General features: G+C 42.1%; 2 protein-coding genes and 1 pseudogene across 2 annotated transcripts in view; 1 reads left to right on the forward strand and 2 right to left on the reverse strand.

Moving 5' to 3' along the window:
* hdac7b (histone deacetylase 7b) overlaps window positions 1-959 on the reverse strand; it is a 15883-nt gene extending 14924 nt beyond the window's left edge. The window contains exon 1 of the mRNA XM_053683512.1: window positions 1-959. This exon is cut by the window's left edge and continues 187 nt beyond it. The gene's annotated coding sequence lies outside the window, so the exon portion shown is untranslated.
* Window positions 960-8486: 7527 nt separating this feature from the next.
* On the reverse strand, window positions 8487-14370 carry LOC108271750 (tubulin beta-4B chain-like; annotated as a pseudogene).
* Window positions 14371-14913: 543 nt separating this feature from the next.
* LOC108271752 (putative methyltransferase-like protein 7A) lies at window positions 14914-18663 on the forward strand. Its single transcript, XM_017479481.2, has 3 exons — window positions 14914-15520; window positions 17123-17208; window positions 17554-18663. The coding sequence occupies exons 1-3, from the start codon at window positions 15026-15028 to the stop codon at window positions 17699-17701; spliced, it is 729 nt and encodes a 242-aa protein (XP_017334970.1). The 5' UTR covers window positions 14914-15025; the 3' UTR covers window positions 17702-18663.
* The last annotated feature ends 2532 nt before the right edge of the window (window positions 18664-21195 follow it).

Below are 21195 nucleotides of genomic sequence, written 5' to 3' on the forward strand. Positions count from 1 at the left end.
CCTATAACGGTACATCGCCAGTGATTCCAACTTTTATAAATGAAAGGATGATATGCTGTGCGTTAATAAATGTTATAGATGACGTGTTATATGTTATGTCATAGAGAATGAAATCAACAGCATCAGATTCAGCAGTGTCAGTGAGGCGGAATGTGGGTCAGAGAGGTAGATGAGTTGACATAAATGGTTCCAAAATGAGGCAGATGCTCTAAATAGAGCTAACGGAAACGAAGGTCTTAGTTATTGACGTGAGATTAGCTTAGCGATGCAGTCCAGGCTGAGTATGAATTTGGTTTCTGTGGTAAAACGTGTGGCACTGTACTAAAATAATCCCAATACTGACCAACACTGAAGTGAAAAATAGCTTCAACTTAAAAAAAAAAAGAAAAGTTTTTAACATAAAAACGGTCGTTTCAGCTGAGAAAAACAAAAAAAAATCGAAATTTTTTATTCATTTTGATCGACGGTTAACGTTTTCATCATTTCTGCAATTTCTGGAGAAAATGTGTTTTATCTAAGAGTCATTTAATATCATAATGTAGGTTGCATTTATGTCTGTAACGTAGCTATTAATTCTTTACTTTTCAAATCGTTTATATTACACGTTGATATTAGAAATAGCGAAGACGGACTCCGTGTGTTCATATTTTGAATATTTTGATCGCAAACTTACAGAAAGTATTGGAACGGCAAGGCCAGCTCTTTGTTATTTATTCTATACACCAAAGACATTTGGGTTTGACATCAGATGATGGAGAGGAGACGATAGATCAGAATTTCAGCTTTCATTTCCTGATATTTACATCCAGATGTGTTGAGCAACTTAGAATGTGACACCTTTTGTATCAGACGACCCAGTTCTTAGGTGAGCAAAAGTATAGGAACAGATAGTCTTAAAGTAAATAACTCTTAATATTTGGTTGCATGTAATGATAATGATTGGCGGTTAAGGCTCTGGGTTACTGATCGGAAGGTCAGGGGTTCACTGCCACTGTTGGGCCCTTGAGCAAGGCCCTTAACCCGCTCTGCTCCAGGGGGCGCTGTATCATGGCTGACCCTGCGCTCTGACCCCAACTTTCTGACATGCTGGGGTATGCGAAGAAAAGAGTTTCACTGTGCTGTCATGTATCTTTGATCAATAAAAAATCATTCTTGTTATCATATCATTATATGCATAACAACACAGTGAATTTTTTTTTTTTGCATACCCCAGCATGTCAGGACGTTGGGGTCAGAGCGCAGGGTCAGCCATGATACAGCGCCCCCTGGAGCAGAGAGGGTTAAGGGCCTTACTCAAGGGCCCAACAGTGGCAGCTTGGCAGTGCTGGGGTTTGACCCCCCGACCTTCTGATCAGTCACCCAGAGTCTTAACCGCCAAGTCAGTACCGCCCTTTTACTTGCGATATGTGCGTCAATCCTACGACTCACTGACATCGCCAAACTGTTGTTTTCTGAAAAATAACCCCATTTGGGTGAATTTGGAAACGCCAGCGCCGGACAAGCCCAGCATGGTGAGTTTTACCACAGCAAGGTTGCGTCACAGTGTTGATCAGAGCGCTGAGGAGATTTTTCTTTAACCCAAATGGGGCCTCATTTTTTTTATCAGTATTACTGCCTGAGCCAAACCGAAGAAAAATTTCTGCCGGAAAGGCTGATTTGTTTCGTACCCGCGTGCGTATGCTGAGCACCTGTAAACTGCAAAGACACCGCTCATTTGCATTTAGCGGCACCCACAAAACTCCATATAAGGTCAAGTGCACATCTGGGAGCACGAAACGAAGTCAAGTGGGTTTTTACTGCCATTCCACTATATGGTATTTGCTTGTATACACTGAAGCCAAATGTCATTTCTCCAGGAGCATGGTGCAACACGTAAGAATACGCAAGACTACACAGAGTGCAGATACAAAACAGAACAATAACTACACAGGACCGTATATGCAGAACAATAACTACACAGGACATGGAGTGTAAACGGTTGTGCAGTTTAGTAGCAAAGAGTCTCATAAAGTAAAAAATGTCTGATACAGTTTAGAGCGATCAGGATGAAGGCTGATCGGCAGAAGTGGAAGTTATTTTGACTCAGTTCTGCACCAATCAAAATATTTAATAATATTTCATAATAATAATAATAATAATAATAATAATAATAATAATAATAATAATAATACGCGAGAGCTCAATCTTCCATCAGCTGAGGCATTTGTTCACGGCTTACGGCTCTGTTTATACGCCAACATTTCTTTATCATATTTGAATAATTCGTTATATTTGTCTTAATTCGGGGGGGGGGGGGGGGGGTGTCGGCTCGCTTGATTTATTTTTATGCTCTTTAATCAAAGCCAATCAAATAAAAGGACTGTTTTTGGTCAGATGTTCTGGATGGAGCTCTGAGTCTCCGAGTCCCTGACCGAGCAGACTGGCAGAACTCCAGAGCTCTTCTGTAAATGACGAGAAGAGCGTCTGCTAAACGCCGTCACCGTAATAAACAGAAGCAGTTAAAACACCTCAGTATGTTCCAGGTATAAAAGTGCAGTAATCCACGCAGATTATACGATTTGAAGTCGAAGTTTACATTAGTTAGAGTTTCTTATGCGCACATTTACACACACTCAGGAGCACGAGTAGGAGACGTGTAAACGCAAACGTACGACTGATTTACGAATAAATCTGTTCGTATCCTGCTCGATAAATGAGGCCCAACGTCACAGAGTAACTAGCTGGATGTAACATTAATAGTTATGTAGCAAACTAGGTTACATGATGCTAACTGTAAAAATAGTTACGCAAGCTGATGTTTAAACCTTTCTCACAAAAAGTAATTTGGCTTATTCATCTATATTTTCCCATCAAAGGACATTAGCATATGTTTTGTCAGGAGGCTAACACCAACCGACATGTTTTACACAGTAATACAGAAATATCATTTCAAAAGGTTTATACAAAATTATAAATGACGTTAAATGTGCATCATGTCGTTCATTTTCAGATTTTCCCCTTGCCGCTCTGAAAATTCTAGAAAATTCCTCTTCACACAGCAACGAGCTTGTTTTCTTTCAGGTCCAACATGCTGGGTTTCCCCATTACCGACCCAACGACCTGCTCCAGCAAGACCAACGCTGTAACGTGAACACCGCTTTTACACTGTAATTAACACCTGGGGAAATCCATTAACGCTGACATTAACGAGTGGAAATTTCCGAGTCTAAACCTGGGAAATTTCAGCCCGGTTTACACAGTACACTAAACGCTTTAATCTGTAATGAAGTGCAACTTACTTCAACTTACTTCAACTTACTTCAACTTACTTCAACTTACTTCAACTTACAAACCTCGAAAAAACTAAAGAGCAACGCTAATCATTTGGAATAACAGAGAAGTTTTCCGTTCTCACAAATTCTCTCACACGACGTGAGAGCGACAGAATTTATTAACCAGGAAACTGTGTCACGCGTAAACTTTCGACAGTTTTAATGAGATTTATATTATATAAGTCTCTATCTTTATAAATAAAGATTTCGCTTTCTGCTAAATCTTAAGATTGTTAACAAAATAAGACGGATGATAAAAATCCCATGTTGTTGTTTATTTAGTTCTGTCCTGAATGAACTATTTCACATAACACATGTTTATATAAAGTCCACGAGACAAGATAATAGCTGAATTTATGAAAATGAACCTGTTCAAAAGTTTGCACACCCTTGATTCTTAATACCGTGTGTCGTTACGTGGATGATCAGCGACTGTGTTCGTGTTCTGTGAGAGTTCTTCACGAGTCCCGTGTTTCTCCTGAGCGGTTAAACCGCCCGCTGTTCTCCAGAATAAATCCTCCGAGTCCTGCACATTCTTTACTTTTCCAGAATATTCTGCATATTTGGCCCCTTTTCAACTTTTGCGAGTAGATGATGTCGAGAGCCGTCTTCTCACACCGAGGACGACCGAGGGACTCGTACACGACTATTACACAAGGTGTAAACATTCACTGACGCTCAAGAAGGCGACACGATACATTAAGAGCCGGGGGGTGTAAACTTTTGAACAGGACGATCGGTGTAAATTGTTTTTATCATTTTTATGATCCCTCTTATTTTGTTAACAGTATTAAGATTTAGCAGATTCTGCTACTGGGGTATGCAAACTTTTGGGCACAACTGTATATAAATAATGTTTTATACATAACACCTTTTTATTTTTATATTTAAAACGGAACTCAAAGTGCTTTCGAAAAATTACATTAAAAAAAAAGAAAGAAAGAAAGACGAAAACAGTAGCCGACAATAAAATAATAAAATCAGCAAATAATGAAAATAATAAAGTGAAATAAATAATAGAACTGACAGAAAGAATCAAACAAAAACACATCAAAATAGAGTTAGAGTTAGAGAATTCAGACAGTGTATAGAAAAGAATTACAAGTACAATTACATTACATTACATATTATATTATATTATATTATATTACATTGTTATATTTATATTACATTACATTACATTATGTTATATTTATGTTATATTTACATTATATTACATTGTTATATTTATATTATATTATATTACATTACATTATGTTATATTTATGCTATATTTATATTATATTAATTATATTACATTGTTATTTTATATTATATTTATATTATATTACATTGTTATATTTATGCTATATTTATATTATATTACATTATGTTATTTTATATTATATTATATTATATTACATTATGTTATATTATATTATATATTAAATTACGTTATATTATATTACATTATATATTAAAATAATATTACAATTATAAAGTATAATTTAAATAGAATAAAAGTAAAGTAACGTGCCAGTAAAATGAGAGTTTTATTAATTTATTTTATTTTCTGGTTAAGAGATGATGTTTTGTAGCGGGTTTATGATTTTAATTTTTAAAGTTGTATTTCTCACCTGTCACTTCTTCAATCAGGACTGAGAGCAGGAGGAAAGATTCTGAGCTGAGAGATTCGTTTAAATACGACCAAAAACACTCTCTCCGAGTCTGAGTCTCTCTCTCACACACACACACACACACACACACACACACACACACACACACACACACACACACACATACACACACACACACACACACACACACACACTATTTACACACCACAGACAAGGTATCCGGTGTGTATTCCAGTAAACAGCACCCCTGGCCTCGCTTCATAACTTGGCACTGACACACTGACATTTTCACTTCCTGTTTGTTTTGGATCGTTTGGTGTTTGCGTTCTGTATCTTGGTAATTGTGTGGGATATTTCTTTTTACTTCAGTAACATTGTTGTATGGTTTTATAGCCAGTCATTCTTGAGCAGATACACAAACGTTAAGGTTCCTGAAACACACCAGCCTCCTGAGGGTCGTGTGTTAGTACTGTTCAGACGGCATTAGTTCTCTGGACGTGTGTGTGTGTGATCGGTGATATTATAGGCAGACGTGTGTAGTAATACGTGATCTCTGTATAAATCACAAATAAGTACACCCTGTAACGTGTAGAACCACATTTAACAACGTTTCCCTTGACTTTGAAGGTTTTGTCTTTTATTATGAGCGCTTGAGCGGTGGTAGGTCACGTGACAGTAACATGTCTGTAGCTGTACCTGTGCTAGGAACTCAGTAACTTCCTAATAAACCCCAGGAAGCAATCTTCTCTGACACGTCCGTTTAAACCATGCCTATATTTTATTGTTCTGCATTTTTTGTTTGCGGTGCGAGACAAAAGAAACGAGTGAGCGCTTCCTGGAGCGTCTTTCAAACCTCCTTTCGCACAAGATATAACTCGATCTTTACCTACATGTCCATTCAGTCAGGATATACACCTATCAGCCATAACATAAAAATCACCGACAGGTGAAGTGAATAACACTGACTATCTCGTTACAAAGGGGTGGGAGATATTTATTAGGCGGCAGGTGAACAGTCAGTTCTGGAAGTTGACGTGTTGGAAGCAGGAAAAATGGGCGAGTGTACGGATCTTTGACAAGGGGCAGATTGTGATGTCTAGACAACTCGGTCAGAGCTTCTCCAAAATGACAGGTCATGTGGGGTGTTCCTGGTATTTAGGGGTTAGTACCTACGGAAAGTGGTCGAAGGAAGGACAACCGGTGAACCGGAGACAGGGTCATGGGCTCCCAAGGCTCAGTGATGCGCGTGGGGAGAGAAGGCTCGCCTGTTGGGTCCGAGCCCACAGAAGAGCTACTGCAGCACAAACTGCTGAAAATGTTCACGCTGGATCTGATAGAAAGGAGTCAGAACACACAGAGCATCACAGCTTGCTGTGTATGGAGCTGCAGAGCGGTCAGAGTGCCCATGCTGACCCCCTGTACACCACCGAAACACCTACAAAGGGCATCAGAACTGGACCAGGGAGCAATGGAAGAAGGAGGCCTGGTCTGATGAATCACGGTTTCTTTTACATCATGTTGAGGTCGGGTGTGTGTGTGTGTGTGTGTGTGTGTGTGTGGGTCGCTTACCTGGGGAAGAGATGGCACCAGGATGCACTATGTGAAGAAGGCGAGTCGGTGGAGGAAGTGTGATGCTCTGCGCAATGTTCTGCTGGGAAACCTCGGGTCCTGCGTTCATGTGGATGTCACTTTGACACGTCCCACCTACCAAAACATCGCCGCAGACCAAGTACACAGCAGCGGTATCCCCTAATATCAGTGGGCTCTTCCAGCAGGATAACACTCTCTGACACACTGCAGAAATAGTTCAGGAACGGTCTGAGGAACATCACAAAGAGTTCAAGGTGTTGACTCGGCCTCCGAATTCCCCAGATCTCAATCCGATCCAGCGTCTGTGGGACGTTCTGGACAAACAAGTCCGATCCATGGAGGCTCGACCTCACATCTTAAAGGACTTAAAGGATCTGCTGCTAACGTCTTGGTGCCAGATCCCACAGCACACCTTCAGAGGTCTTGTGGAGTCCAGGCCTCGACGACTCAGAGCTGTTTTGGGGTCACAAGGAGAGGGGGACCTGCACGATATTAGGCCGGTGGTTGTAATGTTATAGCTGATCAGTGTATGTTATATAACCTGTGGCTCAGAGGCATATTGTCTGTGTAAGATCTCCTCTACAGTCCATTAGGATGTAGATATTAAGCATGTTAGTGAGTGGTAGAAATTCTAAAGTACTGTGTAATTATTTTAGAGTAAAATGATCAATAAGACAGCTTTAAATAAAGTTGACTGAGACAGCACTGAGCAGAAAGGAGCATTAGAGGAACAGGACATTATTTATAAACACACACTCGGTTTCAGCGTCACGCCGCAGGTTTAAGCCGGAAAAGCAAAGGAAGAAAACCTCAAAGTTTCGGCATGATCAATATTATTTATATTTCTAAATCTCCTGATGGTACAGGAAGTCAGCAGGTCATGTGACACTGAGGCCTGGTTAGAAATAACCTATTTCACATTTCCTGAACCCCTGATACGACTTCAGCGTCGCGTCTACTGCGTCTGTAACACAGGACCTCTCTAATACTCACCTTATTATCTGATCTATTTAAAGTGCTTTACACATCAAGCACTGCTTATTCACATTATTATTTGGATTAGGATCATTTTTCTTTTTGGATTATTGTAACGCATTGAGATTTACACTTGAATGAAAGGTGCTTATGAAAATGTAACGTTATTGTTATTCTAAATATATTATTACGAATATATGAAGTCATATTATTTTTGATTTATAATATATATTATATTATTTCTCTTCATCAGTTCACTCAGTTTTATTGAGTTAAACTAGCTGATAAAACTAACGGCTTGGTTTGTCTTAAATTATAAGTCCTTTGTATTCAATCTGAATATCATTTTAATCTTCATTTAGTTCTTTTGATATCAGGTACTATTGTTGTTTTTTCCATGAAAAGGTTAAAACGTGACTTTCATGTTGTCAGTTCGACAGCAGTCAGTCGTACTGATTCGAAAAAAGACACTACAGAAAATACTGTCACAATGTGTTTGTTAAATTTGTTAAAAAAAATTATATTCATTTTTACACAGTTCACAGGATAAAGGTATTAGTTTCACATTTTATTAACAAGATAAACAGCCTTTAAAAAAAATCTTTACATTTGGTGTAAATTAAATTCCATTAGAAGTGACTTTTAAGAAAGGATCAAAGAAGATGTTTGTTGTGTTTTTGTTTATATGAATCTGAACACTTTATACGTCCACTCTGATCAGTGAGTCGATCAGTTTTATTGAGCGTCTTGCAGAACCAGACAAGGTTCTTCTGGAGACTTTGTCTGTCGCACTCACTTCTTATTTCTGCAGCGAAACCCAGCAGCCTTCACTGTGGTTTTGTTTTTGTTTTTCGTCTGAAGCGTGTCTCTTACATAATACGCTGCTTTCTTTACTGACATACAAACACTTTTCTGTAACATCTCATTTAATGTCATGTTTCGAAATCTAAAATGTTTTTGTACTGACTCGATCATGTAGAAGTCATCAAATAAAAATCTGTAACGAAGGTTGTACTTAAAAAAAAAAAAAAGGGTGCCTAGACTTTTACACAGTACTGTACATTTTCACAATCATATTTTGATCGGACACTCTTATTCCATAATCAGTTGATCCCCTAGACCCCCGGCCTCTACATGTCTGGGATAAATGGCCCATTTGTCCCCCGTGATGTTGGGGGTCCCCCTAGCGTTACTACAATGCTGCACCGGTCTCTTCAGTAAAATCACGCTGGTACAGTTTAGAGTAACCTTCTTGTTTTCAAATACATTCAATGAAAATACTTGTTCGTTTTTGTGGCTTTCGCTCCCTGTACCTTTTGTCATCCCTGCTACCAGCAGCGGCTCTCAAAAACAAAACAAACGAACAAAAAAAGGAGAAGACTTTTCACTGAAGTGTTCACCAATCGATTTATGACAACAATGATTTAATGTCTCTTAATGATGGAAAGATATTATGATGACTCCATGTGTTACACGTTACTGTTGTTTCTGTTCTTAAAACATTTCACACTTAAAATGTACGTTGATAAAGACTGTCGTGGCGTATATTTCCTGCCTAGTCTTCATACGTGATTAAATCAAATCAATTCTTAATAACGGATTCAAATGTTTAGACCCTATAAAAAAGCTCAGGAAGTACAAGATTAAAATGTAAATATCATATTCACATTTCTGTGCAACTACATGAGAACTAAAAGGACATTGGTCTCCAAATTGCTGAATGATTTAGTTCAAAATGAGCAAAGAACGAGCCAAGCTGCCCAAGTTAAACATTTATTAGAACGTTTGAAAGTACAAAGGTGGAGTTGTTAACTGAACTTTACATCGATTTCAAGGAACAGAAAGACATAAAAATTGTGAAAATATGAACCTGTGAAAGATTAACACATCTTTATGCTAATTCCTCTTCTGCCTCTTCCTCAAACCCGCCCTCCTCTTCAGCTGTGGCGTTCTGGTACTGCTGGTACTCAGACACAAGGTCATTCTCTGCCTCAGTGAACTCCATCTCATCCATTCCTTCTCCTGTGTACCAATGCAGGAAGGCCGTTTATCCTGAACATGGCTGTGAACTGCTCCGAGATGCGCTTGAACAGCTCCTCGACGGCTGTTCTGCTGCCAATGAACGTGGCAGCCATCTTAAGCCCTCTGGGTGGGATGTCACATACAGCTGTTTTGACATTGTTGGGGATCCATTCCACAAAATAGCTGCTGATTTTGTTTGGCACATTGAGCATCTGCTCATGCACCTCTTTCATAGACATGCGGCCCCGGAAGATAGCAGCCACAGTCAGGTAGCGGCCATGGCGTGGATCACACGCCGCCTTCATATTCGTGGCATCAAACATCTGTTGTGTTAGTTCAGGCACGGTGAGTGCACGGTACTGCTGGCTCCCCCTGCTGGTGAGTGGAGCAAAAACCAGGCATGATAAAGTGCAGACGAGGGAAGGGAACCATATCGACAGCCAGTTTTCGCAGGTCAGCGTTGAGCTGCCCATGAAAACGGAAGCAGAAACAAGATGGTTGAGATCGCCATAAGTGGGAGTTGTGAGCTTTAAAGTGCGGAAACAGATGTCATAAAGTGCTTCATTGTCAATGCAGTACGTCTCATCATTGTTCTCCACCAGTTGGTGCACAGACAGAGTGGCGTTGTAGGGCTCCACCACTGTGTCTGAGACTTTAGGAGACGGCACAACACTGAACGTGTTCATGATGCGGTCCGGATGCTCCTCACGGATCTTGCTGATGAGCAGCGTGCCCATGCCCGATCCGGTGCCCCCACCCAAGAAGTGAGTGAGCTGGAAGCCCTGTAGGCACTCACAGCTCTCAGCCTCCTTACGCACAACATCCAGCACCGAGTCCACCAGCTCAGCACCTTCAGTATAATGGCCTTTGGCCCAGTTGTTTCCAGCCCCCCACTGTGAAAAGCGGGACAATGCGGCTAAATTACAACAAAAAGGCACCACACACACATGCCATTTTAAACAATTAAAGTGATCTATTTAAAAATGTGTGCTTAATACATGTATTACTATCCAAAAGAAAATACTCAGATCTTTGAATGCATTTTTTGGAACTTTCTAGATACACCTTAAGAAATATATGTTGTACGCATTGGTTGTGACCTACATATCGAAAATGAGAAAAATCTACTACTCAATTCTTCATTCAATGTCACCTTGCATTTCTTTCCCTCATTTCTCTAAATTGGCATAATATCGGGGTAAACTGGACCTTCTGCGTGCATTCATGCACTCATTCAGCGTTGCTTATGAGCATAACAAATGTGGCCCAGACACAAGATAGAAGAAATAAAAAGTTGTGCTCATGTTGGGCAAAATATTACTTTAGGGCAGATATTTGACGTCTGTATCCAGCCATCTCCCCCCAGCCCAACTAGAAGAACGTTTTATTTCAGTAGCACTTTAAAGGCCATGTAAGAAATACCGAGTTTACATTCAGGGCTTCGACGGGACAGATGAACAGTCTTACAATATGTTGAAGGATTCTGAAAAGTAAAACTTTACTCATTCATGTATTTAGTCATTTAGGAAGTCCCGCTGGATATCCCAGATCTCTCCATAAGCCCGTAAAAACCAAAACTCATGCATTCATGCACTGCACATGTGAATCAGTAAAAATAAAATGAAATATAAATGTCACTCACCAAACACGAAGCTGTCTGGTCTGAACACTTGACCAAAAGGACCAGGTCTAACAGAGTCAGTGGTCCCCGGCTCCAGGTCCACCAGTACAGCCCGGGGAACCCCCCTTCCACCTGTTTCACCACAGGACACACTTTCACTACGGACACTTCAGCATTTCAGGTGAGCATTTAAACCTGAGCTTATCTGGACAGACGGTGAAGCTATGACTAGCCGAGTTTACCAGTGGCTTCGCTGTAATACACGTTAACCCGCTCCAGCTGCAGGTCGCCGTCGCCGTGGTAGATACCGGACAGGTCGATTCCGTGTTCATCACTGATCACCTCCCAAACTACCACAGCATCAGACTACACAACCACATTATAGTCACCGGGTACTACACTGATCACCTCCCAAACTACCACAGCATCAGACTACACAACCACACCGTATTATAGTCACCGGGTACTACACTGATCACCTCCCAAACTACAACACTCACACTCACACACACTCACACTCACTCACACACTCACACACTCAGACACACACACTCACACACACACACTCACACACTCACACACACTCACACACACTCTCACACTCACACTCACACACTCACACACACTCACACACACTCTCACACACTCTCACACACTCTCACACACTCTCACACACACTCTCACACTCACACTCACACACACTCTCACACTCACACTCACACACTCACACACTCACACACTCACACACTCACACACTCACACACTCACACACTCACACACTCACACACTCACACACTCACACACACTCACACACTCACACACACTCACACACTCACACACACTCACACACTCAGACACACACACTCACACACTCACACACACACACTCACACACTCACACACACTCACACACACTCACACACTCACACTCACACACTCACACTCACACACTCACACTCACACACTCACACTCACACACTCACACTCACACACTCACACTCACACTCACACACACACACTCACACACTCACACACTCACACACACACTCACACACTCACACACTCACACACACTCACACACACTCACACACACTCACACACTCACTCTCACTCTCACACTCACTCTCACACTCTCACTCTCACTCTCACACTCACACACACTCTCACACTCACACTCACACACTCACACTCTCACACTCTCTCACACTCACACTCTCACTCTCACACTCACACTCACACTCTCACACTCACACTCTCACACTCACACTCACACTCTCACACTCTCACACTCTCACACTCTCACTCTCACACTCTCACATTCACACTCTCACACTCTCACACTCACACTCTCACTCTCACACACACACTCACACACAGTCACACACTCACACACACACACACACTCTCACACACACTCTCACACACACTCTCACACACTCACACACAGACACACACTCACACACAGACACACACTCTCACACACACACACTCTCACACACACTCTCACACACTCACACACACTCACACACACACTCACACACACACACACTCACACACACACACTCACACACACACACTCTCACACACACTCTCACACACACTCTCACACACACTCTCACACACACACACACACTCACACTCTCACACTCTCACACTCACTCTCACACTCACTCACTCACTCAAAGTGTAAAGCAGGTTTCTGACGCGGCTCATTTGCATTTAGCGACGCCCACAAAAACTCCATAAAAGGCGAAGTGCACAGAGCTGGGAGCCCGAAATGAATAATCAGGGTAACAGCTGGAAGATATTTTAACTCACTTCTATACCGATAAAAATATTTAGCAATATATAATATTAATAATAAGTCAGCGCTAAATCTTCCATCTGGTACGGGTTTGTGTCCAGGGTCCAACCAGCACGAGACTCCAAGGCTCTTCTATAAGTCGCTCTGGATGAGGGCGTCGGCTAAACGTCATGAACATCAACAGTTTAAACTCCACGCTATATTCCAGATGTAAAAGCCCGTGCAGATGAGGTGATTTCTAGACTATAAGTTAGTCTTCTTAAGCATAAATAAATCCGTTCGTATCCAGCTCGATAAATGAGGTGCGGTGTGATGACGAGGTTTAAAGTCCCCGTGACGCGCCATGAAAGGTGCAGCGTTATCCAATGTGTTTATGTAATTTCCACCGAAACGGGAAGTCAGGGCGGGACATATCGAGTGGCTCCTCCCCTTTTAAAAACAGCCAATAGCGATTAGCTTTCCTCACAGTCTTGACTGTTAGTAGCATGGACGTTTATAACGTTGTGGGCGGGACACTTCAGATTCCAGAGAGCTTTTGGTTGGAAAGAAAGTCTGATGAGTGCAGAATGATGTCATCAGAATCGCTGATTCGTATCGGTGGTAGAGAGACTGCATGTTTTGAACGCATGTCTCTTCTAAACGCGAATTTTGTGGTTCTTTTGGAGCGCAGGAGTTTATAGATCACCTTAAAGCTGTCGTATTCATACTGAAAGCCGCTAAACTTCCATTTAGAGTTCATGGGGACTTTAACAGCACCGTGATGGTGTTTTTGAGCTAAAATCTAAACAGCCGCGTCATCTGCTGGTTCTGCTGTGAAGCGCACTGAGCACACACAGTCTCCAGCGTTCCACTCTGCATTGCTCTGTGGTTCTAGATCTAGAACATCATCTGTGCATTGTGTTCTAGATCTCACGGTGAACACGTCCTGTAAACTTTACAAATTCTGCCTTTAATAAAAATGTCCTTATCGTTTCATCTTTATCCACAAAACCTCCAGTAAAACATCTGCTTTCAGAAATATAAAAGACCATGAGAAAAAATGAGAAACGCTGTGGACGTTCCTGTGATAAATATGCTCGGTGGGAGTAGAACCTTGGCCTCAGACAAAGTGTGTGTGTGTGTGTGTGTGTGTGTGTGTGTGTGTGTGTGTGTGTGTGTGTGTGTGTGTGTTAAAAGGCACACAAAGTAAGTCAGTCCACCTGAGCATATACATGTAGATATAAATGTATTTATCTGCCACGTTTTTAAATAGGTTTATAAATATATACATATATAAATATAAAAGTGCATCACAATGAAATACACAATATTTAAGTCTACACTAGTGCTATAGGGAACATAATTAATGACCTATAGACGACCTTTCCCTTACATGCAGTGACTTGAAAAGATTTACAAGTTATACACACACATACTCACCAGCCACTTTATTAGGAACACCTGTACACCTGCAGTTCATCTGCGTGAAGGTTCAAAGTGTTGAGATGCTTTTCTGCTCTCCACGGTTGCTGCAGGTGAGCAGTCTGCTCATTCTCCTCTCACCTCTCTCATCAGTAACACGTTTCCACCCACTGATGTTTGTTTGTTTGTTTGTTTGTTTTCTGTGTAACTCTACGAGATTGCTGTGTGTAAAATTCCCAGCAGATCAGCAGTTTCTGAAATAATCGAACTGTCAGAATCACTGAGATCACTGAGATGTCTTCTCCATCCTGATGTTAGATGTGAACACTGACTGAAGCTCTTCATGATTCTGTAGGCCTACACTGAGCTGCTGTCACGTGATTGGCTGATTGGCTAACTTCAAGACTTTCAGATACGTAAACACGTGTGAGAGGAGTTGTCCAATGCATGGTCTAATCTAAGTGCAGAGTAAGCGTTTTGCCCTGAGGGAGTCATCTGAGGACAGAACTGAATATTCAGTGACGTCACTCGCACTTCGGCCAATCACACGCCGCGTTTGTGCGCTGCACAATGAATATGCATGAGCTCCCGTCTCCTCGCCTGCACTTTAGGATCTAACCGTAACGTTTTATTTCCGGATCGTTATTTTCCGAGACAAAGTTCGGTATCCGGTGGAGAGAGACGACATGTCGTTGTTGATGCGCGCGTGCACGCTCGTGGTGAGGCTCGTGACGGTTCCGCTGGTGATCGCGGAAGCGCTCGGGCTTTACAAACTCTACAAGCGCTTCTTCCCGTACCTCATATACAAGATCTCCGTGACGTACAACGTGAAGATGAAGGAGCAGAAGCGCGAGCTGTTCCGCGGCCTGGTACGGTTCAGTCCGCCGCGCGGGCCTCTGCGCGTGCTGGAGATCGGCTGCGGTACCGGAGCCAACTTCGAGCACTATCCCGCAGGCTGCAAGGTCACGTGCACCGACCCGAACCCGCACTTCCAGAAGTACCTGCAGAAGAGCATAGAGAACAGCCCGCACCTGGAGTACGACAGGTTCCTGGTGGCGCCCGCTGAGGACCTGCGGCAGGTTCAGGACGGTTCTGTGGACGTGGTGGTGTGCACACTGGTTCTGTGTTCCGTCAAGAACATGGGTCAGGTTCTACAGGAGGCCAAGAGGATCCTCAGAGAGGTGACTATTATTATTATTATTATTATTATTATTATGAATAATTATTGATATTATGACTTTACTTATTATTATTATTCCTCTTCTTTTTCTTCTTCTGGCTAGGGTGTCTATCTATAACAGCCCATAGAACCATCTGGTAAAAAGTTGTAAATTTGCACACTGATTGGGGAGGGTCTAACTAACATTCTGACCAAATATGGCCCAAGTGCTGCCAGCGCTGTAGTGCCACTATCAGGTGAAATCTGGGCCTAATTTGGAAGTACGCTTACGGTCATACTTTTTGAACCGTGTGTCCAAAATGTCTTGCATTAAAAGGCATGCCTGGATTCTCTGGGTCGAGACGAGTTTAACGCATCCTGTGACATCAATTTCTGCCAGATTAGATTTTCCGCCATGTTGGATTTTGTCAGAAAATTGTTTTTGCTACTCCTCCTACTATAAATTATGTCCAATCATCACCAAATTTGGCACACATCATCTTCAGAGGAAGCCTCAGAAAATGTTTCTAAACGTTGTCCGTAAACGTTCTCTGACCCCAGTGTAGAAAGTTTGCAGGATCGCTGGGGAGACCCTGAATTTCCTCAGCAGTCTCAGGTGGTACAACCGTTGTCTGGCTTCGATCACCAGAGCTTGGATGTGATGAGTCCAGGTCAGGTCCTCAGAGATGTGTACTCCAAGGTATCTGAAGCTGCTCACTCTCTCCATGCGGGTCCCGCCAATCTCGAGTGGGGTGTAGTTCCTCTGCTGCCTCTTCCTGAAGTCCACAAAGAGCTCCATGGTTTTACTGACATTCAGAGAGAGACTGTTAGCCTGGCACCAAGCTACGAGTTTCTCCACCTCGTCAAAGAAGGAGGCCTCGTCGTTGTTGGAGATGTAGCCCATAATTACTGTGTCGTCAGCAAACTTGATGATAGAGCTGGAGCTGTGCGAGGACACAGTCATGTGTGTAGAGAGAGTAGAGCAGGGGGCTCAGGACACAACCTTGTGGGGCTTCAGTGCTCAGGGTGACGGTGGTGTTCAGGGTGACGATGTTGCTCAGGGTGACGATGTTGCTCAGGGTGACGATGTTGCTCAGGGTGATGGTGGTGCTCAGGGCGACGGTGGTGTTCAGGGTGACGATGGTGTTCAGGGTGACTGTGTTGCTCAGGGTGACGATGTTGCTCAGGGTGACGATGTTGCTCAGGGTGATGGTGGTGCTCAGGGCGACGGTGGTGTTCAGGGTGACGATGTTGCTCAGGATGACGATGGTGTTCAGGGTGATGGCCCAATCTTCTTCTTGTTGCAAAATAATTTACCTTTGAACTATTGAGGTTACAGGTTACACTCACAGTGGTTCCAATAAGGGTTCTGTGGATAATGGGTTCTACTCAGAATCCTATCTGGTAGAGAAACACTGGTGTAGTGTAGCCTTAAACCAGTTCACACAGTTAAAAAGGGTTAACTGAAGGACATTTATAAAAACACACACTGACACTTGACAATCCCCATTCCTCTGGTTGTTGTTGTTGGTGGTGGTGGTGGTGGTGTGGTGGTGGTGGTGGTACAGATTATAAACAGTTATCACTCGCATTATTAATAAACTAATAAAGTTTTGGTTTACAGGGTGGAGCGTTTTTCTTCATGGAGCACGTTGTGGCTGAGGAATCTAGCTGGACCTTCTTTCTGCAGAACGTGATTCAGCCTTTCTGGTATTGAACACACACACACACACAGGTGCCAATATTTTCAGCACCAATTCAAACTGTATGGAGTTTAATCTCTTGTGCGAGATGATAAAATACGTCCACGTGACCTTGTTTAACTTTGACACCACAGCACTGCTGAATACTGGACTGTGATTGGTCAGGAGGTGTTGATTAGTTCTCTAGAACAGCAGCTCTGAGAGTAGCGCAGGTTTATATTAACGCGCTCGTTCTCATATGCTGTCGCTGTGGGGTTTTTTCTGTCTTATTATTGTCATTGTGAAGTTTAAGAGTGAGCGCGCGGTGTTTGTAGCGTGTTAATGAGGTGTACGGTTTCCCCGGGTGTTACAGGTACTTTTTCGGTGACGGCTGTGAGTTGACCCGTGCGACCTGGCAGCACGTGGAACAAGCTGGGTTCTCAGAGGTGCAGCTCCGCCACATCCAGGCTCCGCTTAATTTCCTGATTAAACCACACATCGTCGGTTATGCTGTGAAGTAAACAACACACACACACACACACAAGATTAAAACTGCACTGTGTGTGGTGTTTAAAATCCAATCATTTTAAATTGAAACTACTTATGGTAAGTGTTCGCTTCTAGGCTTGATTCGTATCTCAATCCAGATGATGAAGAGCTCAGGCTCCACCCATTTTGCTGATGTTTGATGAGAGTGGGTGGAGTCAGTTGTAATCAGAGACCAATCACCGCAGGCACCTATTGTAATTCATTAGTGTTCTTCTTCTTCTTCTGCTCTTGAGTCTATGGCAGAACGGAGAACCGTACACAGGGCAGTTATGGAATCCGGCACGCAGAGTCGATGTCGTTTTCCGTCATGAGAATGTTTCCGCCATTTTGAATTTTCTGAAAAACCTAACTCCTACTACACCGTTTGTCCAGTTTTCACGAAAATCGAATCAGATCATCTTCAAGTGGATTCTCGAATAAAACGCAAAGAATTCGATGATGAGCATGTCGAAATGCCCATGAGGCTATATCACGATAATGCTTTAGTGTATTCAGAACAAAATTGGTATATATTATAGCCATCATGACTTGAGGGTACCTGCGCAGTTTCTGAACAGCGCCACCTAGTGCTCACTGGATGTTTAAAAGAAGCACGTTTTTGATTTGGGACCGTTCGTGCGAGTTTTCACCCATTTAGACTCAGATCATTGGCCCCATAATTGCTGCTTGCAGCTATATTACACATTTATTTTCTTTCTCTAACTTTCAGTAATTTTAATATTAATAAAAATATCTAGCACCAGGGATGAAGAGTCACGTGTCACACGTGTTTTCATTTCCAATGTAATCTTTTGTGAAAAGGTTTGACAAAAGTTGAAGTCTTGTATAAAATGTACCTATAAAGATAGAAAGATAAATCATCTCTGATGTGTGTGTGTGTGTGTGTGTGTGTGTGTGTGCTGGTGTGAGGAATTATTAAAGAGCCTTACTGCCATCTAGTGTCCTGGAGGTGTCATTGTCAGCTTAAAAAAATAAATAAATGATTTATTTTTATAGCAATAACACACACACACACTTACTTCAAATGTTCACTCTGATCTCATAAAAGACACGTTCTGACTGAAAATCTCAGAAAAATCTCATCAAATATTGCAAGTCTGTACAAGCCTGTTAGTAAACAACATTTAAAGGTGCAGTTTGTAACGTTTACGTTATTGTTTTTTATTTAGACTTGTAATATTCTCATCATTTCAAACACACCTCAGAAAAACCCTGTGAATCACAGTAATAATAATACCAGGTGATCGATGTGGTTAGTTTCCTTATTTCAAGCTTCTGCTACTATTTATACAGTCTGTACATTAGCTCCGCCCACAGCTTCAACAGTGCTGCTCAGCTCCACCTCTTTTTTTCCTTAAAAGGAAACATTTAACTTCTTTATCACCTCCTGTGATAAATCAACATCTCCAGTTGTTTTGGTCCATACACACAACTGAAGCCAGTCAGTAACTGAGTAAACATTCTGAAGAGATAAAAAGGGAAATATTAAGAACTAGCATGATCATTAGCATGAGACATCGTAGAGTCATAGTTAGCTTACTGTGAAGCCCCACACACGTGCACTCTCGGGCTCTCGGTGGCTTTTAGGACGTTAAAATACTCGCTAAAGAGTGATTAAATGATCTGTTCGACTCCACAGTGCTACGAATAATGTACACAACACAGAGGTGTGTGGTAACGCGCTACATTTACTGCATTACATTTACTTGAGTAAAGTTTTTCTTTTTAATTACTTTTAAGAGTAGGTTTAACGGGCCACACTTATACTCTCACTCAAGTTCACTTTTAATCACAGAAATGTACTTGTACTTCCCTACGGTCGGTGGCGTTCCTCCGTTACTGTTAAATCTTCAGGAATATATGTAGTTTTAATAATTACTTTATATTGTGTATAATGAGGTGGCGAGTCTCACCATGCGCTGCCGTGTTTAAATGCGGACGCAACATCCACTCACTCTCATCAGCTCAGTCCTGAAGAGGAAGAAGCGAGCATGTCTACGGAGGACAAGGTCGGCTTATCCATATATGGTATTGGGCGAATACCCTGGGGCACCAGCCAATGGGGGGCTCCGAATGATTATGATAACAACTGGACCTTTTAAAATATTTGTCATCCATCCATCTTCTATACCACTTATCCTACAGGGTCGCAGGGAACCTGGAGCATGGGGCACGAGGCGGAGTACACCCTGGACGGGGTGCCAATCCATCTCAGGGCACACTCACAATCACACGCACGCGCACACACACACACTATGGACACTTTGGACATGCGATCAGCCTACCATGCATGTCTTTGGACTGGAGTAGGAAACCGGAGGAAACCTCCACACACATGGGGCAGCAGCGGGAATCGAACCCCCAACCCTGCGGGCATGAGGCGAATGTCCTAAACACTAATCCACCCTGCACCCCAAAATCGGTCATATATTTAATATATAAAATTTAAAAGTAATAGATACAAACGCAACAGTTAATAATATTATTTATATATATATACACAGAGAGAGAGAGAGAATATAAAATATATACGTGTGTGTAATGATTGTTTTTAGACGTACTCTGTAATGGTTTTGCATGTAGTCCTCATGCAAGACATTTATTATGGAAGTAATGATATTTAACATGACGTGTTGCACTCAGGTTTGAGCAGCAGTGTAAGGGCTAGGATGCAGTGTGTAGGCCCGTGTCTATCTCCGGTGTCTGTAGTGTGTGTGATGATCCTGTACTTCCGTTATACATTCCTGTAAACCTGTGGTCGTTACAGCTGTAGTAAACATCACGTGTTTAGGCGTAAAGCGGGAGGACGGGGGCACGTCGAGTGTGGTGTTAATCCGGATGCTGGCAGGTTTTTGTTAACATGGTGTGAAAATAAAGACAGTCTGCTGTTGGGAAAATGTTTAGTTTTTTGGTGTGTGTGTGTGTGAGGTTTTGTGTTGAAAATGGCAGGTTGTGTGTTATTGTGTCATCACAGGACTGGGATCTGCAGCTTCACCCCGAACCCAGGTTTTAGGTCATATAAACAGAACAGACTTTCAGGGAGAGGTGTGACGTACACTTCTCCACGTAGTCTGAGACTCAGGATTTTCTCCTCGGACACTTTACTACTCTTACTCAACTCATTATTAATGTTATTACGTTTACTTCTTACCCGAGTCAAATTTATAGCGACTCTACCCACCCCATTCTGCCATTTTATAATTAAACAGCTAACGTCACTTCATGTTCAGAGAAGAAAACGACATTTTACGGCCAAAATAATAACAATAATAACAATAATAATAATAATAATAATAAAAGTGTGTTGGTGTTACAGTAAAATTCCAGGTTTATTCCTCGTATATGACAACAATTTTATAGTTCAATGTTGTGAAACATTCGCGAAACATCTGGTCTATAAACACTCGCTCCCTCACCAGCCTCTCTATTCTTTGTCTGGAAGTTAATAAGCCAAAAAAAAAAAAAC

This window comes from Ictalurus punctatus, chromosome 11 (genome assembly GCF_001660625.3).
Source record: "Ictalurus punctatus breed USDA103 chromosome 11, Coco_2.0, whole genome shotgun sequence".
NCBI classification, from domain to species: Eukaryota; Metazoa; Chordata; class Actinopteri; order Siluriformes; family Ictaluridae; genus Ictalurus; species Ictalurus punctatus.

Bases quoted from the DNA above. Each gene is read 5' to 3' on its own strand.
- LOC108271752 (XM_017479481.2), top strand. From the start codon at position 15,026: ATGTCGTTGTTGATGCGCGCGTGCACGCTCGTGGTGAGGCTCGTGACG. The intron at 15,521-17,122 runs GTGACTATTATT...TTTGGTTTACAG, and splicing joins CCAAGAGGATCCTCAGAGAG to GGTGGAGCGTTTTTCTTCAT. The intron at 17,209-17,553 runs GTATTGAACACA...CGGGTGTTACAG, and splicing joins AACGTGATTCAGCCTTTCTG to GTACTTTTTCGGTGACGGCT.